The sequence below is a fragment of the Sprattus sprattus genome, assembly GCF_963457725.1.
Source record: "Sprattus sprattus genome assembly, chromosome: 6".
Classification (NCBI taxonomy): Eukaryota; Metazoa; Chordata; class Actinopteri; order Clupeiformes; family Clupeidae; genus Sprattus; species Sprattus sprattus.
In genome coordinates this window covers 16,395,150-16,422,649 of record NC_137925.1, presented here as the reverse complement: position 1 = coordinate 16,422,649, position 27,500 = coordinate 16,395,150, and the positions used below count along the sequence as shown (strand labels likewise).

Sequence of the window (27,500 nt, the reverse complement as noted above, 5' to 3'; positions counted from 1 at the left end):
TCTCAGTGTTAGGGTTAAGGTGGAGGTGAGGGGATGAGGTGAGGACAGAGGTCAGAGGTCAAGGTGGGTGGAGGTTAAGAAGGAGGCTCCTGAGGTGGAGGTGAAGGATTGAAGTGGAGATGAAAGAAGAGGGATCTGGGGTCAAGGTGGAAGAGAAGGGGAGGAGAAAGGAGCAAATGCCAGGGTTAGAGACAGGTGGAGGTGTAGGGACTGAGCTGGGTCTGAATGTGAGCGGGGGAAAGTAGAAAGAGGGTGAAGTAAAGTAAAGAGGTACTGAAGGACAAAGAAGTAATTAGATGGGCAGACAGTGGGGAGGAGTGATGGATGGCATCTGAGGACTGCAGTGGAAATTGAGATTAGTACCGCACATGGAGGAAATAGAGCCTGCCGATAAACATGGTAGAGGTAGACATGAAAGTCATGGAAACCTCCAGTAGGAGGTACACATTAAGGTGGACGGAAGTAAAGGGGAGGTAGATGAGGAGGCTAGAGGCAGGTAGTGGTCCATTTAGTGAAGCAGTGAGGAGGAGGCAGAGGAAGAGGCAGAGGAAGAGGCAGAGGAAGAGGCAGAGGAAGAGGCAGAGGAAGAGGCAGAGGAGGAGGCAGAGGAAGAGGCAGAGGAAGAGGCAGAGGAAGAGGCAGAGGAAGAGGCAGAGGAAGAGGCAGAGGAGGAGAGCAGGGTTTGGGTGAGGGTGGGGGTTGCCTACCTGCAGGACCTTCCAGCGGTTGTTGAGGTGCTCGAGAACGCGGGCGTTGTCCATGGACAGATGCACGTCAGAGATGGCCAGCTGGTGTGCCAGGTCATTCAGTTGCTTCATCCCCTCCTTCACCTGTGAGAGCTCCTCTTTGAACAGCTGGACGGGGGAGAGGATGGGTGATAGTCGAGTGGAGAGAGGGTGATAGAGACAGAGAGAGTAAGACTTGACTTTTAAAACCCTTTATTTAAAACACCATTTGAAAACCACTGAAATCTATTTCACCAAGTCTTTAATAGAAACGATCCCCTCCTTTACACACCATTTCTCCCCCTTAACTGAGCCACGTTCTCTGTCTGCTGCTAGAACTTGTTTCCAACAGAGATTTAAACGTGGACAACATATCAATATCCTGGCCCCCATTTCTTACTTCGTGGGGTTTAAGGATGGCCAACTTGGCCTGCCCTAACAAGAAATTGGCCATCTTATACCTCTCATGCCCAGCCTGCCTGTCCCCACAACCGAACACAAGCTCAGTTTTCGTAAGTATAAACCCCAGCTTCATCGACACCTTTTCCAGTATAGCAAATAATGGTGCTAACCTTGAAAAGGTGAAATACAGTATCAGTAAAATTGCAAAAAGGGCAACTGGGTAACACCCCCACACTCATTGAATCTGGAAATAAGCGTATTTGTAGCATTTGTACAATGCAGCAACCTTCACTGAAATCATCTGACCTTTAGGGCAAAGGAGACTTCTACAACCTCCATGAAGGAGGCATCCCATCAGGAACTGAAAGATAAACCCTCCACTTAGTGTCAGGCTGCTTCTTCAGCTGCAAGTGATGTGCAACTTTTACTCAAATGAAATAAAGCACTTACTTCCCAACAGTATTAAACCCACGATTAAAGTCACGATACCCAATTAATGACAGTGTACAGCCAGTGCAATCTTCCATTTGAGAGAGAGAGAGAGAAATATTGAGAGATAACAGTGGAGACAGAACGGATACACAGATATTAAGAATGACAGAATGAGAGGCAGAGAGCAAAAGAGATCAGCGTACAGGGAGAGAGAGAAAAAGAGAATGACAGAGACAGAGAAAGAGAAAGGAGAGAGAGAAGGGGGTTCAAAATACTTTAAGGTAATACAGAAACAGAACAGAAGCCAAGCAATGGAACGCATTTTGAGGGAGCAGTACTGAGAATATTCACCTGCCTCTCCATTAACGCGCTCATCAGAGCGGAAGCCACAGATGGAGAGAGGGGAGGAGCGGAGCGGAGCAAAACAGAAAGACAGAGAGAAACTATTTTGAAAAAGAAAACCTCTGGGGCCAGCGAACATCCATAGGTCCTGGCCCCTGGCCTACGAGCCTGAACGGAGGGGAGGGAGAGGGCCGCAAGCTCATCTGGCATCGCCGACCCAGACGTCCATTAAGACAAATACGGACTAATGACCTGGTGATGAGCAGGGCGGCTGTGTGCTAATGGACCGAGCAGGGTCCATTCATGGGCCCGTGGTCATGACAACGGGTCAGAGATGGAGGGCGTGTTTGGACAGCAGCCCTGCTGACGTCCAAGGGGAATGATTTGGGGGGCGGGGGCGTATGCTGACCCGGTCGGGGGTGATAGCAAGCTGACATGATCAGCCAGAACAAGCCCGGTCAGACAGATTACTGAGCTCTGGCCACACAGCATAGGATTGAGAGAAAAACCTACACACACACACATACACACACACACACACATACACACACACACACACACACACACACACACACACACACACACACACACACACACACATATTTATACAGATAATCCAATCTTAACTTCTCAGAGTCATCTTTAAGTCATGACCGTATATTCAGTGGGGGTGGGGGAGAAATTGAGACGACAGAAATGCAGCTGGATGCTGATCCAAGGAGATGTATAGAAAAGACACACACACACACACACACACACACACACACACACACACACACACACACACACACACACATATAGAAAAGAGGATAAAGGTTCCAAGGTTCTCACATTCCCACCGTACATATTCTCAGGGGAGGAGATGGAGGCAGGAGAAGAAAAAAAGAAATGAGAGAAAGTTTCAAATCTTGTTGGTGCTTTGAACCAAACATAAAAGGATTTTTTTCCTCACAGAGAAAGCTGAGAATGAGGAGGAGAAGAGGAGAAAAAAAATGTTTCAGGATGTTCTTGCCCTAGGCCTGCCTCCCAGACCCGAAGGGAACTGGGCCTTCAGTAGAACTGAATGGACCCAGACGCTCCTTTGTGACTTGAGTCTGCTGGGTCTATTCAGCTCCTCTGTATCAGCGTGTAGCACACTCGTGCTCTTGGTCGCACTTCTCTGTTTACTATTACGCTCATTGTACCATTCAGTACAGCTGGAGCGAGCTAGAGAAGGAAAGGGAATTAGCATAAGCTCTTGATGTTGTTAAACAATGCATCAGGTTTATTGAATGCCGATGCATCAATATTCATTTGGAGATAGCATAAATGAATGCTTTGCCCTGGGCCGGTAGTCAGTGTGCTTGTGTGTATGTGTGTGTGTGTGTGTGTGTGTGTGTGTGTGTGTGTGTGTGTGTGTGGCATGTTGTGCGTTTCTTTTTCCAGCGTGAGCGACACCGAGGGCTCTGGTCTACTCCCAGTGCGGAGACACACCTCCTCGTGGGAATGAATTACTCTGAGACTCGTAGTCCTGAGCATCTGTCAGTGTTAAACAACGCTACCCTTGGGAGAGTTATCAGAAGCGTCAGGACAAAAACAAACAAGGTATGGGTAAAATGTTGTGTTTGAAGAAAAATAAATCAATTGGTTATATTCATTTTCACTTGGAGTGCTTACTCAGAGTCTTAGAACTCAATATTCCTCAGTCATGAATCACACCAATGCAGGAAAAAAACGAATCTCAATTTACCTGGAGGTGGCACTGATCCACATGTTTTTGGAATAATCAACCTTTTTAATAACATTGATGAAAAGCACTGTATTACCATTGCTCTGCCTTATTCATCCCTATATAGTTCACTGCACTGTGCCAATAACCTTTCCCCACCACCTATATGAACACATAAGAGGCTGAGTCCTGAGGGGGGATTAAGGATATGACTTCATCAACTGGAAGATCAACTAGCACTTCTTCTTCACACATCCCTCCACCATGTTCAAACACTGCAGCTCATCTCTACAGCGTGGATCTGATGGCGTTTCCTTTCTGCTATAATCTCCTGCAGAACGACCTGCAACACTACCCTCACCTCCAACTCACACCTTCTTAAAACTCACCTTCTAAAAAGGGGCTTTGTCCTTAGAGAAACAAACCCTATGTTGAGTGGTACTTTGTGGTAGCTTCTTGAGGGCTGCTGCCATTTCTCAACAAGGACATTTGTTAACCGAGTGAAAACTGCTCCACCCACAGCCACCATCAAGTCTTTCCTACCGACCCCCCCCCCCCCCCCCCCCCTCCTCCCCACACAGACACACACACACACACACACACACACACACACACACACACACGCCTAGAATGTCCACGAAGGAGAAGCATGGTGTCCCTGTCATCAAATATTCCCCGTAGCCCCCTCCCTCCCCTGTCACTGCGTACCTTGGTGGCGTCGATGTGGTCCTGCAGCGAGTCGATGAAGAGGTCACCCACGGGCTCCCAGGCGTCGCGCACGCCCTCCGCCTGCTCCAGCGCGGCGGCCAGCTCCTCCATGGCGGCCTGCGTCTGCAGCAGCCGCTCCAGCGTGCGCTCCATGTGCCGGTGGCGGTCCACGCAGCGCGCCGTCAGCTTCTCCCACAGGTCGCTCGCCACGTTCGCCTGCTTCCACACCGAGCGGCTCACGTTCAGCATGCGCCGGCGTGGAGACAGCTCTGCCGTGACAGGATGGGGGTGGGGGGGTGGTGTAACGAGAGAGAGGGAGCAAGGGGGGAGGGTGGGGGACACAGATAGGGTAGACGGATGAGGGGAGATGGGAACGGAATGTCAAAGGAGGAGAGGTAGAGGAGAGAGAGAGAGAAAGTGAGAGAGTGTCAGCCATCTACCTAAACAATTGTGTGAGACTCCACACACACACACACACACACACACACACACACACACACACACACACACACAGTAAAAAAATAAAAAAGAGCAATGAGAATTGCGCTCCGACCCAAGGTTTCTTCATTATTGATTTGGCCATATGTTGTGTGTATGTGAGCGCACCCCTTCAAGTGGGTTAATTAGCACTGACCCAGTAATACGGGCTGCCACGGAAAGCGCTGGAACGAGCGTTCACAACAGGGGGCTCCGGCTTGTGCATGGCACTGCTAAACGATGCCACGCATTCCTTAACGGGGGACCTTTGTTTTAGTGTCACAACCAATTCACACCGCACAGTACACAATCTCTGTATATGAAAATAAAAATCTCTGGCATCAGGAGTTTCTTTGACAAGATGCACGCCGACCAAAAAAAAAGTGGAAATCAAACATAAACCTTTCCTTAATTTCCCCAACAGAATAAACAAAGTATCCATCTATCTATCTATCTAAACACCTTATGTGTTGTTGAATGCAATGGCTGTGGCCCCAGTGTTGAGAGAGATTGAGAGAGAGCTCACCTTAAATATTCATCACACCTCTGAGCCATCCTGCCATTGTCGGGCATGTTGGGCATGTGCTGTGCTTGGTTAGAGGCCAGCAGAAGCAGCTGTGCGTGTGTGTGTGTATGTGTCTCAGTGTGTGCGTGTGTGTATGTGTGTGTGTGGATCTTACAGACCTTTGCCATCAGGCAGTGACTCCTCTGGCTCCTGGAAGGGGTGCTGGGCCAGGAAGGCCTGGGCCGATTCCAGGACAGAGTAGATAAATGGCCCTCGGCACTTCACATCCTCCATAAACGCCTGTGGGGGAGCAGGGAACCACAGTTCAGGCACACAGCACCACATGTACATACAATACATACAGTCTCTCTCACACACAGATACACACACACACACACACACACACACACACACACACACACACACACACACACACACTCACACACACACACACACACACACACACACACACACACACACACACACACACACACACACACACACACACACACACACACACACACACACACACATACACACACACACACATACACAGAGAGAAACATACAGGAAACACACACAGTCACACACAGCAGCGACCCACTGGCAGGGACACAAAGCATCACGGTGTGGAACCCAAAATCCCCCAGAGAGGCGGCTGGAGCTAGAGCTGCCACAAAGCCGGGCCAATTAGCTCAGGAGCACGAGCCATACTCAGAGCTGGAGAGCACCCATGCAGCCAGCAGTCCTCTCACAAATGGTGTCCGATACGCAGACAGGGAATAGAAAAACACAGGCAAAATCCACTCACAGAAATCCAGTCAATGGAAAAAAACTCCCAGCGTGCAGTTTGGTTGGGTGACTGCATGTGTATGTGATTGTGTGTGTGTGTGTGTGTTTGTGTTCGTGTGTGTGTTTGTGTTCGTGTGTATGTGTGAGTGTGTGCGTGTGTGTTTGCATTTGTATGCTGGTGTGTGTGTGTGTGTGTATTTGTGTTTGTGTGTGTGTATGTGTTTATTTGTGTGTGTGTGTGTATGTGTGCATGGGTGTGTGTGTGTGTGTGTGTATGTATCTGTGTGTTTGTATGTGTGTGCATGTGTGTGTAAATCTGAGGGACTGTCGCTGTCACCGTCAGCCTCCAGTGCTCGCTCTTAACCCTCTGATCTCCTCTGGCGGTTTACTTAAACAACAGTTAGTGAAAATAACTGTATTTACACGGGCGGCTGTTGGGTGGAATTCAATCTCCAGGATAAGTTGCCCTTCGCTGACTGCATGCCATGCTGTGACGCACCGCACTGCTCCCAAAAGTCATTTATTTCGGAGGAGCCTGTGGCCCAATCCTCTTACTGTATGAAGAGATTACAATTTATATGAAAATCCCTTACATTACTAACCGGCATTACCCATGCCGCGTGGCACAGCAGTTAGTGTCTTTCAGTGCCGATTAAACTGTGCCACCGTGGCGAGACAACCGGGATCTTTTTTTTATAGTTTTTTTTTAGTTTTGTTCCTCAGACTGTATTAAGTGTGGAAGCTAGCAGGATGCAGCGTTTCTGCAAGCATTCACAAGCGTGCTGCTTCAGCCTAATACCATAGTGTGTTGTGTTGTGGAGGCAGCGAGAGGAAGAGGGAAACAAATGAGCGAGACTGAGAGAGACTGACTGCTGGTCCCTGTGGTGATATGCGCTTATATTCCTTCTCTAGCTCTGGAACTTTAATTCTAGCTACATTTCATGCTGTGTTCTAGCTACATTTCATGATGTGCCTTAGGCTCAGGAAATGTATAAAGACCTCACATCGGATTTGTATCAATTATACATTTGCTTGAAGAGGCATAGACGCGGGTTAGCCTTGCTGGGCTCCAATTCTTCCTTGCCCCCAAAACATGTGGATGCCTTGCATTCATGTAGCAGACCTCATGGGATCCCATTAAAGCGTACGCTAATGCTCAGAACATGGAGCAAGATATACAATTTTAGAGTCTTATGGAAACAAAAACATACACAGAACTGCACACATCCACACATAATTAGAATGAACACATGCACACACACACACAGACACACACACACACACACATACACACAAACACATAATGAACACATCCACACATTTATAGCTAGCTTATGCCCAAGTGTATATACACATAAACATCAGTGGCCCAGACCTCCCTTAGAAACACACATGTCTAAGCACACCGGAAATAAAAACAGCCTTTAGATCAATAATTCACATTTTGTTAAAACGCTGTAATTTTCTGCAGAACAAGCAGCTCAGCGCAGCACAGGGTAGTCTCCCTCAAAGCTTTTTGTCAGGAAAAGTTCCGGAGGCAACAAAGCATCTCTGCAAGATTATACACTGAGAGGCCGCATTAAGAGGCAGAAATGAGGAGCGAGGGAATGCGGGGACCGCTGTAGGCGGGAGACAGTGTACATGTAAATGAATAAGTATATGCGACTCTGTGTGTGTGTGTGTGTGTGTGTGTGTGTGTGTGTGTGTGTGTGTGCGTGGGTGTGTGTGTGTGTGTGTGTGTGTGTGTGTGTGTGTGTGTGTGTATGTGTGTGCGTGTGTGCGTTCGTGTGTGTGTGTGTGTGTGTGTGTGTGTGTGTGTGTGTGTGTGTGTGTGTGTGTGTGTGTGTTTGTGTACTCAGGGTTGGCGAAAGTCACCAGGCTCAGTTTAGAGATATTTCTCAGTCTCCATGATTTTTTTGGTGTTCAACACGTCTGAGTTCATCCAAAGTACAAGCTGAATGTTTTGGTCCCACAAGTGAAGGTGTGACGCTGTGTGGAAGTGGTCTAGAGTGTGAATTAGAAGTGTGTCCACTAAGGAAGACCCAATCAGTAGTCAGTGAGGAGATAGAACAGCTACGTGGTTTTAATTTTTCTGTGTTTTAGCCTCCTGTAGTCAGCAGCATCTTCTCATTGTTTCGATGTTCCAATAATAATGTCCCTTAAGTTACTACAAAACAAAGCAGAATACATGACGAAAATAATTATGAACTCAGTTGCAAGCTTATTAGGTACACCTAATCGAAATATAATGCAGTCGAACATAACCCTTTTAAAAACCTAATTATAGTTTGAACTGTTTATTTTAAAACTGTTTCAGAAAGGTGGTGATTCAACAGTATGATCATTTTGGAGAATGTAGCTTGTGGTGCTGTTAAACTGATTGAATAAACGCAAAAGTTGTTTCTGTCATTTTGCCTAGCCACACTTATACATACACAAATAATAGAACCACGTCAGAACAATGCAATACTATTCAACAGCACCACAAACTGCAGCCTCCAAAATGAACACACACTTGAATAAAAAGCTCTCTAAATTAGTTGAAACAAATACAGAATCTTTTAACCTTCATGAAGCTAGGCTTTTTTGCAGGACTGGTGTGTTTAAGTGTAACAATGTAATAGCCTATATGTTCCCAAAGCCAGTTCTATTCCGTCTCATTTTCTCCCACCACCATTCTCTACGACATGAAAATACATTTAACACACAACATTCACCCAGCAAGGCCAAACCAAACGTAAGGTGTCATTTAATGATACAGATAGATGGCGCATAAAAAAATACCAAAATGTTTTACTTCAGAGAACATCAATTGTGGACTGTATACACAGCCATACATTGCTTACTGTGGTGCATCAATGGCAGAGAGTGCAGACTGTCACAGAGGGCTTTTGTGTTTATTTGTAAAAAGGAGAGTGAAGGAGAGGTAGAGAGAGAGAGAGAGAGAGAGAGAGAGAGAGAGAGAGAGAGAGAGAGTGAAGGGGGAGGGGGAATGGGGTACACTTCAGGCTCTTCCACAGAGAGCAGTGGCAGACTGACAGCACAGAAAATTGGAACCAAGGAGGAAAGAGCATTCAAGAAGAGTACAGGACCAATTACGGAAGTGTGGGGGAGTGTGTGTGGGGGTGTGTGTGTGTGTATGTGTGTTGGCGTGTGTGTGTGTAAGTGTGCCTTTATCTGTGTGTACCTTTAGAGGTCCTTTGAATGTGCGTGTGTGCATGTGTGCACATGTTTGTGTGTAAAGGTGACAGAGTGTGTGTTGATACCGGTTCTGGTGCGTGTGCCTCTTTGAGAGTCTCTTGAGATTCTATGTGTTAGTCTGTGTTGTGTGCGCCGTGTGTGTGTGTGTGTGTGTGTGTGCGTGTGTATGTGTGTGCGTGCGTGTCACTGCACTGCCGATAACATTAAGTATGGATGGATTTTCCGAGAGTGGATATTGACAAACAGACGCAAACAAAAGCTTATGCCGGAGTGGTGGATGTTTCTTTGCTTTCCCCCGGAGTAAGCAGCAGCTGCACCAGCAGCAGCTTCAGCAGCAGAGCAGAGCACAACAACAGCACAAGCCCAAGAGCACGAGTGGAGGAGAGCACCACACCATCCGTTTGCATATAGCTGTATTTCCCAGCCGGACCTTCGGCCCTTTGAACCCATCCCACTGGGCCTTTAAAGGAAACGGCACAATTAGGCCTATTTTTCCTCTGTCTACCTTTTCATGCTCGGCGGCGGTTTAAGAGGAGTTTTATGGCACCCGGGGAGGCAATTGCCTTCTCCCAGCATCCTCTTCTCTGCTGCCATGGCAGCTAGAGTCTTTAAATGTTCCAATGAAGCCATTATTTTGATCGATGGCTAAATTAATAGAATGCAAAGCCTGCGTCGGCTCTTTAATTGAAAGGTGTGTAAATTCAGCACGCTGGAGAGGTGATGGATGTGTGACTGGGGAGTTATACAACGGTTACAGTCTGACAGACACACACACACACACACACACACACACACACATACAAGCATTCACACACATACACACACACACTTACAAATGCGCTCACACACAGCAGAGTGACAGTATTGACAACGGGAGTCTAACCCGAAGGTGATCCATTCACAACCTGATCCGAGAACAGATTCTCTCAACCTGCCCCACGAGACCTTCAGCCGTGCCAATTGAATCCAGATCAGGGCATTATAATGCACCCAAGCCGTGGGATTTAGCATAGGAGGCCTCACCTGGTGGAACTCCCTCTGGTGCTGCACGGCCCCCACGTCGCCCCCTATGGGCAGCTGCTCCGATAGTTCCTCGTCTTTGGCGGTCAGCCATTCGATGATCTCCTGCAGGGAGAGCTGCAGCTTCCCGCTGCTGTCTGAGAACGCCTCCAGCCGAGCCCTGCGCCAACACACCACACAGACAAACAGCTGAGGTCAGAGAGAGAGAGAGAGACAAGAGAGAGAGGGAGAGAGAGAGAGAGAGAGAGACAAGAGAGAGAGGGAGAGTGGGAGGGACGAGAGGGACGGAGGGCGCAGGAGGTGAATTTTTTTTTAAGTGCTCTCCAGTGATGGCATTTCTGCCAACAGGATGCCCTTGTCCCCAGCTCTCCCTCTGGGCCCAAATGCTACGGCAACACACATTCATCACACCACCCTCCCCTGTTACAGAGCCACGCTGCAGAAACTCCAGCTGAACCTGATCGCCTCGGCCAGCGACCCCACATGCGCCCAATCACAGTCCTTCCTCTTAACACCCCTAACGCCCATGCTGTGCTGTGAGTGTGTGCTACTATCTTCCTTCTCTGGCAGTTCTAAATACTCTCCCGTATCCAATTCCTCTGTGTACCACACACTCACCCCAGCCTGAGATAGAGGGGCCTTCCAAAGGAGATGGGTTCTGTGGTTGTCAGTCCAGCCTCTGGGGCTCCCCTGACTTGCATATCTGACTGAATTAATAAGTGGCACACTTCATTAGCTGAACAGATTTAATTTAGCTAACCAAGTGCAGCACGATTATACGGACTTCAATCAGGCATGGTTAGAGCAGAGGTAGTGTGGTAGGGGTAGATGAAGAGGAGGCACAGGGCAGGGGACTGGAAACCTTAAGCTTAGGGGTTCAATCAGTTCAACAAGTAGCGTCTAGCAGTGCAGGCCCTCGTTACTTTCCTGTGTGACTTTGCGGGCTAATAAAAGCAGATGACCTGAATTTAACAGACTTGACATCACGAGAAATTGAAAAGGCAATGGAAAATATGACTCATGCCTTCTGACAACAGCAGAGCTACCACTTTGTTAAATATTGTGACATCCATCATTTTGGATACATATTTACCCTTCACTCTTCCCATTGGTGAAAGGTACAGACAGTGGTGCGGACTCAGGACAAAGGCGGATAGTGTCGTTGCACAGTGCAAGCAATAGTCTGCTTTTTAATTAAACATTGAGGTCTCAGTGCTACAACGTAAACCTAATTATATTATTTACAAAAGGGAATTCAATGAAAACGCTGCGGAAACAAACATGATTAGATAAAACGAACATTACACAAATGCTCCATGACAATTTAATAGGCTACAAGAGATAACCGAGTTATCAATTGTTTTCCTTTATGAAATTTCAATAACATATTTGCATGATGACATTCATTAAGGCTTGTTTAAGGCTTTCTAGTGTTGTGCTCTTCGGTTTGCTCCCACAGATGGCGAGTAACCCAATCAAATTGGCCATGCATCTCAGATATTGCAAGCTGAGATCTGAGAGATCGGAGCGTGTCAGAGTCAATAACATAAACGAATGACTACTGCAACCAGACCCACATACACACAGCACAGAAACAGGTTCTATGACATAAAATACAGATGCCATAGGCTTTATCTGTGTGGCCACTGGTTCTGGTTTGTGGTGGGAAGAATGAAGGGGGGGAAAACGGCATTCACAGGTACAAGCAAACCCTCAAATGGTGCGTCATATCAGGAGCAAATAAGACACTAAGTAGGGCTAGATGTGAGTCATAAATAAAACATGCAATGTAGTCTGGGCACCGGCTACCAGTGTGTGTGTGTGTGTGAGACTGAGAGAGAGAGGCAGACAGACAGACAGACAGAAAAGCGTCCCGCAAGATCCATCAGCATCACAGCTGGGAATGCGTGGTGAGCCAAAGTGTAAAATGGCTCTGTGTTTCAATTATGTGCACACACAAACACACACACACACACGCACACACAAGTACACACACACACACACAGAGAGAGGGATGGAGAGAGAGAGAGAGAGAGAGAGAGAGAGAGAGAGAGAGAGAGGGAGGGAGAGAGGCAGCCACATATATATACACACCTACATACAAATTCCACCCAACCTGCTGTGTGCACATACTATATGATACTGCCAACAGGATGAGGTGAGATCCTCAGCCAATGTGATATTAACAGACTATAGGGAAATGAGAGAGAGAGAGTTGGAGAGAGAGAGAGAGAGAGAGAGAGAGAGAGAGAGAGAGAGAGAGAGAGAGAGAGAGAGAGAGAGAGAGAGAGAGAGAGTGGGAGAGAGAGAGCAAGGGAGATAGAAAGACAGAGAGAGAGAGCGGGAGATGGACACTGAGTGAAATGAGCGGTGAACATAATGTCCTGCTATGCAATCATCAAAGCTTTGTGATAAGGACTGGGAGTGCATCATACTGACCCTCCTCTCACACTCCAAAATTATACTCAATCAAGCTAGACATGCTGCAGGAGATCTGTGTGTGGGTGTGGGTGTGGGTGTGGGTGTGTGTGTGTGTGTGTGTGTGTGTGTGTGTGTGTGTGTGTGTGTGTGTGTGTGGGTGCGTGTGTGTGTGTGCGCGTGTGTGTATTTGTGTGCGTGTGTGTAATTGTGTGCGTGTCTATGCTCCCATTAACAGGCCATGCGATTAGTCTGCCTTCACACTCTCTGCTCATGAAACAGAGCATATCTACAAACACACAGGAGATAACACTAACTCTCACTTACACACCGACACAGACACACTCTTTCACACACACACACACACACACACACACACACACACACACACACACACTCACACTCACACTCACACAAACACACCCAAACAAAACAACTGTGAAAATAAACACCCTACATCCTATGATGCACGCAAAATAACACAAATAATATGGGTCAGTGGCATCGCTATCTCATCAGCCATGGCACACAATGGGCCCATTCTGTGAGCAGATCCAGGCAGTCATCTGGCATTATGGGCTCTCCTCTCCTGTCATATCCACCAGTGCCGTATCAGACCGCCAGAGAGAAGCTCCACTAAAGGCTTTTCTGCCGTGGAGCAGAGCAGGCAGCAATGAAAATGGCAGATACAGTACAGCCCATTCCCCTATCACTGATATAAATGGCAGTGTGTGAATGTGTGTGTGTGTGTATCTGAGAGACAGAGCGAGAGCGCTAAGGGAGTGAGACTAAGGGAGGGGACACAGGAGGAAGTGAGAGATCCTGTGCATGCATGTGTGTGTGTGTGTGTGGGAGAGAGAAAAGAATATTTCACAAAAACAGTGTGAGATGGGTATGCTAGTGTATGATGCTCAGTGAACTGTGTTCACCGATCTCACTGAAAGAAATGAACGAAACAGAGGAGATGGAGATAAAAAGAATGAATTGTAAACAGCCCTCTTTGAAATCCACTTTCAGGGAGATATACACTGTATTTCAAAGCCACATTCAAGATATGCATATTGATAGTTTTCAGTGACGTCACAACAATTGTTAGCTGACGGGCAAAAAGAACAGCGAAACAGCGAGAAACAGTGAAAAACGCCGAGCAGTGCCTACTCAAATACGATTGCCATCAACCACAGACCATACCACTATAGCCAGACAGAAATATTCACAAGGGAAAAGAAATTAGGAACTTTATTTATTGCAGGTGTCCTGACATTTTTATTTCGTTAACCTCCCCACAGTCCCTGTCTGAGCTCCAGTGTGGAGATATTTACATCTAGGCCTATCTAATAGAAAATCCGTCCCCAAACACATCTCACAGAAAGAAACAGAAAGCCTACAGAAGCACAGATAGTTATTTAATTTTCAGAAGTGGTTGGGTTCACAACGATGTCGTCTGGAAGGTGAAAGCTAAAAACAATCTTCATAATAAGAGCAAAGATAAATGCCATTTATTAGCTAGGTACCAGCTAGCGAGGTACCTGCTGTAAGCTAGCAGCCGTTAGCCTACCCAACGATGTTCGTTATGTTTTGAAACAATTCCCTGGTTTAAACCAGTACGAAAACCTTGTCTGGCGAATGACAACTTAAATGATCTTCCCATATATTTTCTACTGACATTGTAGTATTACTAGTTGAATGACAAAATACACTAGCCTAACCTACTTGCTTGCTTAGGTACTAAGGTAGACCAGCAGCTGGGTAATCCCATTTGAATCGTTTTGATGCTTTGTTTGTCTTTATTACTTGATTTGTTCCCATTTTAGGTAGTTATTCTGATAAATTAGGCGACCAGAACAGGGTGACTGCTTTTCTTTCCAGCTCCAAAAGTAAGTCTACAGTTTGTGTGTCCGAGAAAAGTTGAACCAGAAGGCGCATACAATCAGCTGGCAGCCACGGCGAAATAAACACTTCTTGTATCAGCTGGCAGGAGCGGTAGCGGGTTTTAAATGCGATTAAAAACTAAATCGGGGTTGTCTCCTCGCCGATTTAAACAGCCAACCGAACAACAGCTGTCTGGCATTTTACTAACTTATATTAAAAGAGCTTGAAAGGTGGGTGGTTCCTGTATTAACTCCCGTGTTAAATAGCTTTGGAACGTCTTTTTTGCCCTTCAGCAGGTCATTCTGACGTCAGCTGAAAACTATCAATTGTGGCTTTCTTAACTACATTATGTGTCTGTATTATATGCATGCCATAATAACTATGTGTCTAAACCATTATTCATTTCCATGTGTTAGCTTGACTTTTTTAGAATCCTCGCCTACGCCACCAAAAAGGGAGGGGGTGGGGGATGCTGTCCCTGGCAATCAGGCCTGTATTTCTGTGTGTTCTTCCGCAATGGCATATGCCTCCCTGAAATATCTATTTATAGTCACTCCTTTTTTTCCCCAACCACAGTTCCTTCACTGTTGCACTATGCCTCCAGACAGCACTCCTGCCAATCAGTACCACTGTGCGTAAAAGTCATGTCTGAAAGTGGGAGTGTGTCTCTCACCGTGTGTCCGCCAGGGTGTCCATGTGTGTTCACGTGTGCCATGTGTGTGAGTGTGCAAGTGTTCATCTATGACAGAGTGAGTGTGTCTGTGTGTGTTCTACAAAGTCCATTACTACAGTTAACTCTTACATCAATCACGGCCTTTGAAACCTGATCATCATAACTGTGTGTGTGGATGTGTGGGTGTGAATCAGGGTGTTTGCATGAGTGTCCATCTGAGTATGTATGAGTGAGTCTGTGTTTGTTTGTGTGTGTGTGTGTGAGTGTATGTGTGTGTTCCACCTCTACCTGCTCTGTGTGAGGCAATGATGCCACCAGGGCTTCACTGCAGGAGCTGCCAGCTCTCCCAGCCTCAACTTGGGCGTCAGACGGGCACGGCGGCCACAGTGACAGCACTCCTAGCAGCCCGGGGCCGCTTGGCACACAGCTTTTAAATGCAGGCTTTTACGTAGCTACTTTTGCTACCGTGTGTGAGTGTGTCTGCGTGTGTGTGTGTTCGAGTGTGTGAGTGCATATATGTCATGTAATGTCTGCGTGAATCTGTCATTAACAGTGAAATCTATTTAAACACCACCATAAAGCTACCATCTGTGTGTGCATATCCAATAGATGAAATGCTAATGAAGGTAAATGTAAAACGTGCTTAAACAAATTGTGTATGAGAGAGAGAGATAGAAAGAGAGAGAAAGAAAAAGAGAAATAGACTAAGTGAGCCCGTAACCAGCCGATGGAGCAGAAATCAATACGAGGGGATCCCCTGGGACCCAACACATTGACCATCCCAAAAACACCACTCCTGTCTGCCCCATTATTGACAACAGGAGGCCCCATTTGACCCATCAGTCCGGATACAGTAGCTCATCTGCTTATCCCCTTGACGAGGGACTCCACCCTTCGGGTTTAGTCTGCATCCGTCAAACACACGGATGTCACTTCTCGCTTGTTTGTTTGTCTTTGCTGGCACAACCTCTTAGAGGAGTAAATGTGATGGTGGCGACAGTGGCCTTTGAGAAGGGAGCGCCTGTTGATCTGAGGTCGTGTGCTAATCGTCGAGGGCTGCTTTCATGGCTCACTGATTAGAGCTGTGTGGGAGATGTGAAGAGGAGCTCTTAGCTACTTGCATTTTCGCTCTTCCTCCCTCCCTCTCCTTCTCTCTTCTCTTCTTCCTGTCCCTCGGTATTCTCTCTCTAGCTCTCTCTTCCTCTCTCACTCTGTGCCTTTCCACCCCTGCGTTTTCTGGCTCCATTTTTTATAAAGAGCTTGCCTCCAGGCTCTCTGTAGCATTCTCTTTACACTCGCCCTCTCTCTTTGGGTCTCTCTCTTTCTCATTCTCTCCCTACTCATCTCTTCTCCCTCTCCCCTTCTCCCTCTCCTCCAGCTCATAAATGGCAGGATGTTAGATGTAGCCCACTGTGGCCCTTGGAAAGGGTAGGCATCCATTGTTGACAGAGGGAGAGAGGGCGAGAGAGAGATAGCGAGAAAGAGAGAGAGAGAGAGAGCGTTGGAGTTAGGGCATAGGAAGCCTGCCCTAAAGGAGAAAAAAATGGAGAGGCTCTCTTCATCTCTCTCCCTTTTTTATCTTTGCTTTTCTTCCTCTTCCTTCTCTTTTCTCTCTCTTCCCTTATTTCTCTTGCGGCCTTTGTTGCTTTCTATACTCGCTCCTTTTTTTTTTCGGCTTTCACCTCTTTCATTAACCTACAGCGGGGAAACTTGGGGAAAGTAAAAAACTAAATCACACACTAATACTAACATACACAGTATACACATACACACATTCACAGAGAGCACACATGAAACGCAAACACAGGCTAGCAAGTGCATGGCTTCTACTATTCCACATGTAGATTTTAAAATGCTCTTGAAAGCGCAGCTACACATGCATTTATAATGCTACCATAACACCCACACATACTTACATAAACTGTACAAATACTCATAAAAATGATCTGGAGTTTGCAAAAAGCATCTGCCAGTGAAGAAATAGAGTTAACACCATGAAGCCACACACACACAAAAGCACACACGTATCCACATAAATATATATGCACATCAGACTGAGTGGGTGTAGCCACCGAGGTAACAATGGAAAAAGTCTGTGACAATAACTTGCTTTGGCAGGTACGTATGCATGAATGTGATTCTCTGGCTTGTGACAGGCTCACACACACACATATGCACGCACACACACACATACGCTGCAGTGATTCGAGTGCTGCGGCAGCCATTCTCCTCCACACTGCTCTATCATTAGCTTCCCTGTGCAGAATTGGAGTGAAGGGTGGCATACAGAACAGAGCACAGGGGGAGCTGAGCCAAGACGCCTGGCTGCTCCCACTAGAGACCCCCCACCACCATCACCATCACCTCTCCCATCCCTCCGGTCCCCAAGCCCCAATCCCCCACCCACCATCACCTAACCCCAGCTACCTCTCCCATCCCTACGGTCCCCAAGCCCCAATCCCCCACCCACCATCACCTAACCCCAGCTACCTCTCCCGTCCCTCCGGTCCCCAAGCCCCAATCCTCTGCTGCCTCTCCATCACCCACCATCACCTAACCCCAGCTACCTCTCCCATCCCTCCGGTCCCCTTCCACTAGAGACCCCCCACCACCATCACCTAACCCCAGCTACCTCTCCCATCCCTCCGGTCCCCAAGCCCCAATCCTCTGCTGCCTCTCCGTCACTCACTGCCTCGCAGCTCCAGCCCCTCAGGACACAGCTAGAGAGAGAGAGAGAGAGAGTGTGAGAATGAGAGAGAGCGAGAAAGAGAAAGAGTGTGCACAAGTGCTTGTGTGTGAGCATATTTTAGTTTGGGAGTTTACATGTGTGTGTGTGTGTGTGTGTTGGTGCACGTGTATACGTAGGTAGGTAGGTATTTAATCCTTGTAAGTATTCTTATTTACTTTAATAAATTGCTTGGATGTGCCTGTGCACAATTAGCCCTGCTGTATGTGATTAAAAGTGTATACACACACTCACACACAGGCACGCACGCACCCCCACGCGCCAAACATGATTATCTCATCTGCTGGAATCAGGGGGGAGCTCTGGGCTGTCTGAGTGAATCCCTAGGCCTCGGCACTGCAGCACACCAGGCCACAGTCTGGGGAAGAAACCGATTAGTTCTGTGGCAGTTGGCGTAAACACCAAGTGGCGCATCTCAATAGCTTTGTTTCTCTATTTCTTCACTGGCAGATGCTTTTTGCTCAGCCCCATCGCACTGCAACCGAGGGAGAATGAGTGTGTGTGTGTGTTTTCTTGTGTTTCAGTGTGTCTTTGTGTGTTTATGTGTTTACTTGTCTGTCAGTGTGTCTTTGTGTGTGTACACGGTTTGAGTGTCAGCACGTGTGCACATCTGCAAGTGCGTGCAAGGGGAGGGATTTGATAGAAAAACTAGTGTATACGGCGTGCGGAAACAAAGGTGGTGTGGAGAGTCTACGTTTGTCAGTTACGTGTGAGTGTGTGAACGGGGTTGGGGGCCTGGTTGGGAGTGTTAGCGTGCGCTGATGTGATTAAATAATGAATGCACTCATCAATCCCTCTTGTTTGGTCCCTTCATTAGCGCACTGGAGGGTGCGTCTGCCGGCAAAACATAAACAAACTAAACAAACAAACAAACAAACAAGCAAAGACACACACACACACACACACACACGGCCCGCCTGCAGCTCCTATCTGAGTCCTGAAATCCCCCAGCGGACGCAGTGACTGTCTCTGCCCGCGTTCCAACTCTGTCCCTGAGTTACCGCTGTGATGAAATCAGCAGCCTCTCTGGTGACTGGCCCACAGGCTCGGGAACGCCATTTGCAGCCGAGACACACACAAAACACACAAAAAGCCTTGACCTCCTCCTCCGAGGTCACTGCGACTCTGGGTGAGTTTTAGCGAGTCCTAGGAGGCGCTAGGAGTGCACGTTGTTTCACTCTCTGCCCGAGGAGAAGAGGTGCTGGATACTGGGTGGGATGGGGGTTAAGGGGGTTGCGGTTGGGGAGATTCCTGGGTAACCTTTTCAATCAGAAGCTTGATTTAAGGCCTGTTGTGGCCTCCCCACACAATCGATCCCTCCTGATTGCAGGGGGAGCAGTGAGAGTCACTGCCCCAAGCACACTCACTGGAGGGCAGCAGGGTGAGCTGCATGTAAGCGCTAGGGTAACTGTGACTATGAGCTAACCTAAATCGAATGGATTTGCACATTGAATTGAAGTCTGAGCAAAAAAAAGACTGCAAGCAATTTGCAAGATTTTCCTGCAAATACATACCCACATAAAATCTTCTCTACTGCCAAGACCCTTCTTGTTGGCTAGACACCCTTGAGGAGTATGCTTCTGGTTGGATGCCAGTGTTGACAGCAGCGCAGAATAATGCACCACACCACACCACCCACTGTCACAGACAGCTTCTCATGCACCACATATCAGCACAATGGCAAGAGGAACACAAGCCAATTACTCCAACTCAGAGTGCACAGCCTGGCCACAGATCCAGCCCTGCTACCCACCAGAACAAGAGACTGGGCAGACAAATATGAAAAAAGTCTGATGGGACACAAAGATTGATGGCAGAGTGGTCTGTGATTGGGGTTATTAATCTGAGGTTATGTCCAGCAGTCCGAGATCAGGGTTGTTGTGCAGTAGTCACAGATTACCGTTATGGCGCGTTGTTCTGAGATTAAGGCAATAATCTGGGGTTCTCAGCAGAGTATGAATACCATTTAAACTGAGTAAGAAGCCCGTTTATTGGTAGATTTCGTCTGTGTAACTAGAAAACACATAGTTTGTAACACTCACACAGTTTTCAGCGAGCACAAAGGCCTTAACTACAGTTGGATGTAATTGATAAGCATGTTGTTTATCCCATCAGGGCCCCAGCTCATCCAATATTAACCAGCGGCAGGCATCAGTGGGCGGTTCCCTAGCGGCCGCTGTAACGCCATCTCCACCCTGACCATACGGACTCTCACTCTCTCTCACAAATCGCGCCACATCCAGTTTCATGTACTCGTTTCATCGAGCCTTTCATCCAAAGCCCCCATGTACCCCGCCAACCCCCAGTGGAAAAAAATACGGGCTAATTTTCCGCAAGCCCGGGTCCATGCGTCGAGTGAGCTGAGCGATTGATCTGAGCATGCTGAGAGCTGAGCTACCCACCAAGCTACAGAACAGAAACAGTCCGGCCTCCGTAAACATCCACAGAGGGGAGAACAATCCGTGGTAGAACAATCGTGCCACGGCATATAAGAGCTGCTCTGTATGCGCAGGGCAGGCCGGGAGCCGGCTGGATTTAGCACTCCTATTAACCTGGCCTCCCGGTGTTACCACCTTTTTATCAAGCCGCGTGTGCTTACAGCTCGCAGGCGAACACATGCACGGTCTCCCCGCAGGTAAAAACAGAGGGAGAGAAAAAACACAGTGCTTCTGGATGAACAACGCTTGTATCCACCAATCGTTTATATGATGACTGAAAGCCGCCTTACACTGAATCAAATGAGCCGCACGTTTCTGTCTGGTTGTGGACCATTTCGGTCTCTCTTTCTCTCTCTCTCTTTTTTATCCCTCCCTTTGGTTCTCACTCCGTGATCACTCTCCCTTTGAGAGGCTAATCATGATGGCTGTCTCTGCCGGACAACAAAGGCACCGCCTGGCAGACACGACACGCCATGACCGTGACACAAACACGCGTGTCTGATAGCACATGACACAGACCTCAGAGCCCCCAAAGCAAGAGAGACCAAGAGCGAGAAAAAAAAGAGAGAAAGAGAGAGGGAGAGGAGAGAGAAAGAGTGTGACCCTCTCAGCAAATGCATTTCCTTTTAATCCCTGACCTCCGAGTGCTGCTGCAAATGACTGTAATTATAAGGCCATTACGGCTCAATCAGGAGCGTGATGAGTGACGCAGAGCCACGAAAAAAAAAACACAACGCAACAGACTGCAGAGAGGGTCCGGCACCCGTGGTGGAGGTCAGTGCTGCGGGGGCTTTGGGAATGGAGCTGGATGTGGGGGGAAGAGGGCAGCAATGAATCTGCGCCGGGGGTGTAGTTAAAGGTCCAAGGGGGTTGGGTGCTGGGGAGGTGGGGGGTGGGGTGGGGGGGAGTAAGGTCGGAACGAAACACTGATGGAGGGCCAAGAGCAAACAGGGGTTGATGTGGATGAAAACACTTCACCCTATCACAGCTGGGGACTTCAACACAAAAACAGACATACACAACCACACACACACACACACACACACACAGACATACACACACAAAGACTAGGCCATAACATTCCGTGCATGCCTCCATCCTCCCATCCGACCCCACGTAAGGCATTCTCCACAGGCCAAAGCCGTTTGCTTTTATAGCCATGTGAGAGCATGGGTACAATGCCACGATTGTCCACCAAGGACGATAAAAGACAGCATCAACAAAACACAAAGGCAGCTTCTTATACTCTTGGGGAGAGTCGAGGCTCAAGTCTCCCCACAAAGTAATGGAGACAGCAGTCTGACAAATCTCTCCCTCCTGAAAGGATTACACGAACAAATGAAGAAGTGTCACTAACCAAAGGCTGAGCTGGGAAGCTGAGAATTTGCTAGGAAATAAACTAAAACTTTTACAATTAAAAACTCTCAAAGGCATGTCTGTATTCAGGTATACGACTGCTATCACAAATCCTTTCACTGTCTAGGGAGATGCTAGAGATTTCTAGACTAAGCTTTCCACAATGGCAATGAATACAGCTGTAATGCTTTCTGACATATACAGTGTCTTGGAGCCCTGCACTGGAACGCATCGGCTGATAGACAGCAGCATACCCCACACGGGAATAAGAAACACGCAGCAGTCAATCAAGACACAGTGTTTCAAAGGGAGTAAAAAACAACACTAGCAAAGCAAATGCACTGATCGATAGTCTGCCAAGGCCAAGGCATACAAGTGCGTCACTGTGCTAAAAAAAAATCTCTCTCTCTCTCTCACACAGAGTGAGGTCCTTGTGAGGTCCAATCAGACTGGATGTAAGGACTGCATTCCAGAATGCTTTCTTAAGAGAAGAAACTGGGAGGGTGGAGGGGGTGGAGGTGATGTCATTGCCACAGCAGGGTATGCGTGATGATCCGATTAGGGCACAATGATGGTGGTGGGGGTGGTGGTTGTGGTGGGGGGGCACAGGCCTGTCTTAACAAATCGCAGAGCTACGTGCACATCCGTGGAGATGCATTGGGGTCAAGCAAGTCATTACTGCTCCTGATTGTGTAATGTCAAATGTCAACCCTTGTGCCAGCCCTCCAGCAACGATGACAGCCCAGCGTTTCACCACCCCGCCCCCGATAAACTCCAATTAGGAGATCAGTAAAGTTGTTATTACTCTGCTTATTGTTCTGAGGTGTTGAGGCATGCCTTCGCAGCTTCTGTTGCAAAGCCCGTGGTGAGATTCTAGCCAAATCATTATCATTACATCTATCAAAAGGGTGTAATCAACAACAAAATTAGTTAATGCTTAGTTGTTAATACAGTAATAAGCAGCCTTACATCCGCGCTGATAAATCCCCCGAGGGGTGGAGGGGTGGAGGGGTGGAGGGGTGGGGGGGAAGAGAGAGTATTCATTTAAATATAAGTCTTCACTGCAAAAGTGGATGATCGCTATGAAATATTCATCATTCAGGCAATGCTAGGGGAGGATAATCTTGTTGCTGGTGCCACTAAATCCATTCATGCATGACATCCAGTTGTATATAGGACACAGTCACAACGTTTGCCGTATGACTCAAATGTGTATTAAGCCATGCAAAGGAGACGTCCCCAGTCATGGGTGACTGAGCCAAAAGGCCAGATTGACAGACAGTTTATTACAAACACTATACTGGCGCAAAGGACACCAAAACCTATATTTGGCTGGAGCATACAGAATATCATATTGCTTTAGACAGACCAGAAACTATTCCTCCTCCTTGACAGACAGAAATACAGTACATAGCACACTTTAAATGCATTAAAGAAACGATATACCCAATACACATGACATGAAAAATAAATGATACGAATATGAGTGTGCAGGGACTGTACCTGATGTTGTGAGACTTGCGCTTGATCTCGTTCCAGCACAGGTTCATGTCTGCGTCGGGGCAAGGCTTGTGCTTGTGCCCGCTCTGGCCACCCTGCCCCCGGCTCTCTGTGCCCAGCTCGTGCCCCTCAGGCTCCACCGTCGACTGGCAGGGCACACAGTGGCATCCCGGCCACGCGGGCCGCCCCGTAGCTGCAGCACGGAGAGAGGGAGAGAAAGAACAAGAGAGAGAGAGGGAGAGAGAGAGGGAGGGAGAGAAAGAACAAGAGAGAGAGAGGGAGAGAGAGAGGGAGGGAGAGAGAGAGGAGAGAGAAAGGGAGAGAGAGGGAGAGAGAGAGGGAGGGAGAGAGAGAGAAGGAGATAGAGGGAGAAAGAGAGGGTTGGAGATAGAGGGAGAGAGAGAGGGAGGGAGAGAGAGAAAGAGAGGGAGATAGAGAGAGAGAGGGAGAGAGGGAGAGGGAGAGAGAGAGGAAGGGAGAGGGAAGAAGGTCATGAACAGTGTTACACATATTGAAACACATACACACACACTGTCACATAATACTGCAAATCGGCAGACAGAATGTTACAAACAAATACCTAGAAATAAGGAAGTAATACACACATAACGACAAGGAGAAACAAACAGAGAGATACAGGAAGGATTATACACACACACACACACACTGACACACACAAACTAAATGAGTCAATCTGCTTAACAGATGCACACACACAGACTAACGAACAAAGGTCAGATATAGCTACAGGGCAAACATTGCCAACAAAAATTGCTTGTTTTTTTTGCACATTGAGCACCTGATGAGACAAATCAGGGAGGGCTGGAAATGCCATGAGCCTAAGCTGAGGGAGTACCGAATCAGACATTCAGAGCCACACTCTCTCTCATCATTCTGCCCAGCCTCGCAACAACCTCCTCTTCCACTCTCTCTCTTTCTCTGGTGTACACGCTCACTCACCGTCTTTCAACCTTCGGTTTCTTTTTGCTCAAATATTTCTCAGCCTCCATCTCCTCTAACACCCGCAATTGATTTCCCTCATTCTCTATTTATTTTCTCTTTGTCTGTCCCCTTTCCTCTATCTTCCCTCTCCTTCTCTGCCTATCTCTCCTTCTCTCACACACTAATCTCTCTCTCTCTCTCTCTCTTCATCCCTGTTGCTGCCCTGCCTGGGCCTCTGAGGTGCTGCTGATGGGACTGCCTGCTGGGAACCTGAAACTCTTCTCGTCCGGTCAGTGCACTGTCACTGAACAACTGAGCTCCCAGTCCCACAGCCACCTCCACATGTCCATCCTCCATCCCCCCCCCCCCCCCCCCCCCAAACCCACACTCTCTCTCTCCCTCAAACAAACACACACACACACACACACACACACACACACTATCAGCTCGTACTGATGCGTGAGCCACACAGGTCATCTGTGCCCTGCCATTCCTCCCTGAACTCATCTGGCTGAGAGCAAGCTGTCATTTGGGTCAAAGTGAGATAACCCTATGCCACTCTATTGTCTCTGAGTGTATATGTGTGAGTGTGTGTGTGTGAAAGAGAGCAAGACAGAAAGAGACAGTGTGTGTGTGTGTGTGTGTGTGTGTGTGTGTCTGTGTGTGTGTGTGTGTGTGTGTGTGTGTGTGCTCATCCAGCATTCCATCCCTTGCCTGACACAACACAGGCTCTTTGCCAAAACAAATCGTGCCTGAAATGTGCCACAATTCACAAAGGAGAACTTTGCAGCAGTGTCAACATTTGAACAGACGCTCTCCTGCAGGACTCGGGTCTTAGTGTGTGAGAGTTAGTGCGAGTGTGTTTATGTGTGCTTGTGTTTGTGTGTGTGTCCATATACACACATTTATCACCCCTTCCCTCACTCTCTTTAACAAACAGATCACCATTGATCAGGCAGAGGCTGCTGGTTCATCACGGGTAATGCATCAACCTCAACTGAATCAGAGTTCTCTTAAGCCAGCTTTCTCCTCACTCCTCTCTAACTCTTTCTCATCCTGTCTTCCTCCTTCATTCCTCTCCACTCCACTCCATCTCACTCACACACAATGTCCCTAACCCTCCAACACTCACACACACACACACACACACACACACAAACACACACACACACACACACACATACAAACACACATACATATACACACACACACACACACACACACACAATGTCCCTGCCACTCCAACACTCACACCCAGCACACACACACACACACACACACACACACACACACACACACACACACACACACACACACACACACACAGACAATGTCCCTCACCCTCAAACACTCATAAACACACACAAACACACACACACACACACACACACACACACACACACACACACACACAAACACACCTCACACACACACCTCTTACACCCTTTTTTTTCTCCTCTCAGAGTAATCCACGGGTTCAGTGATTAATCCTGGCTGATCTTGGTTCATCAGATATGAGGAGAGCAGCTCAGCTGCTGTTAATCAGGGCCAAGCGTCACTGCACATAAACGCAGTGGCAAACCAGGCGAATGCAGCTCTAGCCCAGACTGACTGCCACTGAGACGCCTTCCTCACAGCACAGGCCAGCTCCATCTCCATCTGCTTCACACATAGTGAGGTGTGTGTGTGTGTGTGTGTGTGTGTGTGTGTGTGTGTGTGTGTGTGTGTGTGTGTGTGTGTGTGTGTGTGTGTGTGGCTGTCTTGTCTGAAAATGGCTTGAGTCAATACTGACAGAGGGAGGATTAAGATAGAAAGGAGAACGTGTGGTCTGCAACTTGAAAAAGGCGGAAAAGAATAAGAGAGAGAGAGAGAAAGAGAGAGAGAGAGAAATGGAGAGCGATCACCTGGCTGCCAGACGCACACAGGCGCACACACTCATACTGCTTCCTCCTGATCCCAGACGGCGCAGGGACTGGCAGGCATGCAGCCAGAGCACACACCGCCCACCTAACACACACACACACTCACACACACACAAAAACACACACACAAATGCATACACATGCACACGAATACACATGCACACGTACACCCGTTTTCAGCCAAATTGGATGCCTACTCATCTCCAGAGCTCTAGTATCACACACACACACACACACACACACACACCTAGTCCGTGACATACACAGATGCAAACTTCCACATCCACAGCCAACACGCCGGATACACAGACACCTCCTCAGCCGGCCTGCTGCACTCACAAACTGTACAAGAGGCACACATCAACTGCCAACATGCTGTGTAACCAAATCTTTGTCACAGGAAAGCCTACAGACAGATGACACAAACACACACACACACACACACACACACACACACACACACACACACACACACTACCCCCACATCTATGCAGTTGTGATCACTTCAAATCCCAGTTGCAGCCTGATAGGTCTTAAAAACCCTTCCTCCGTCACCCTCTCTCTAGCCTGCCCTACATGCTCTTGTTTTCCCCACCCCATACTCATTAATCAAGCATTGTCTGCATTGACCGCAGATGCCTCGACCCGGCGCTTTAGCATTTAGCTGAGCTGTCGAGGTGCTCAAGCCGCGTGTTTTCATCTCCGCGAGATAAGAAGCGCAAGTCTGACACACTAACCGGTCTGAGGGACACTTCAGCAGCCTGCAGGAGATTAAATAGCGAAGTGATCAAAGCCCGCCAAGAAACCACAGACAGCGGTTTCCTTTTTTTTTCTGTAGAAAGCGTGTGGCACACCCTGATGCCAGCCTTTGGCACGACGACATTTGTTTTTACGCCCACGCCCCATGCATGCATATTTTACTTCCGCTTTAGCGAAAATTTAACACTTCCAACTTTTACAGTTTCCCATTTAATTCACTTCCATAAACCCTCCCTACCTGTGAACTGGAGACCACCACGAATCTACTACAGAGACCAGCACGGCTGTTACGCACAGACGAGCTCCAGGAGATCTGGAGAGGGGTTTCCCCTGCTGGTCTCCCCTGACCTCTTCCCCAGCTGTGACGCACCCGAGGTGGGGAGGGCTCGTGCTGTTTGTCCCCTGCGCTGAGCTATATGGGGGCGGCTGAATGCTGCGGAGGTCCTTCCCTCTTGAAAGGGCGCATTGTCATCTGCATTCCACATCACACCGACCTGAGGCCGGCGTCCTGGGGGGGTTGGTTGGGGTGTGGGCAGAGCACGGAAAGGCCGTGTGCCTAGCA

The 27,500-nt window shown here is 48.0% G+C and overlaps 1 protein-coding gene across 2 annotated transcripts in view; it reads right to left on the bottom strand.

Moving 5' to 3' along the window:
* The window catches only part of drp2 (dystrophin related protein 2), an 81,903-nt gene that overhangs the window by 47,359 nt on the left and 7,044 nt on the right, over positions 1 to 27,500 (bottom strand). The window contains exons 1-6 of one of the 2 annotated variants that reach the window (XM_080841400.1): positions 27,177 to 27,208; positions 23,319 to 23,508; positions 10,316 to 10,472; positions 5,479 to 5,599; positions 4,318 to 4,586; positions 708 to 854 (exon numbers count right to left, since the gene is read on the bottom strand). In XM_080841400.1, the coding sequence (XP_080697526.1) occupies positions 708 to 854; positions 4,318 to 4,586; positions 5,479 to 5,599; positions 10,316 to 10,472; positions 23,319 to 23,365 (741 nt within the window). In that variant the 5' untranslated portion in view covers positions 23,366 to 23,508; positions 27,177 to 27,208. Of the gene's footprint in view, positions 1 to 707; positions 855 to 4,317; positions 4,587 to 5,478; positions 5,600 to 10,315; positions 10,473 to 23,318; positions 23,509 to 27,176; positions 27,209 to 27,500 lie in introns of those variants that run through there. The other variant, XM_080841399.1, reaches the window with a different exon arrangement.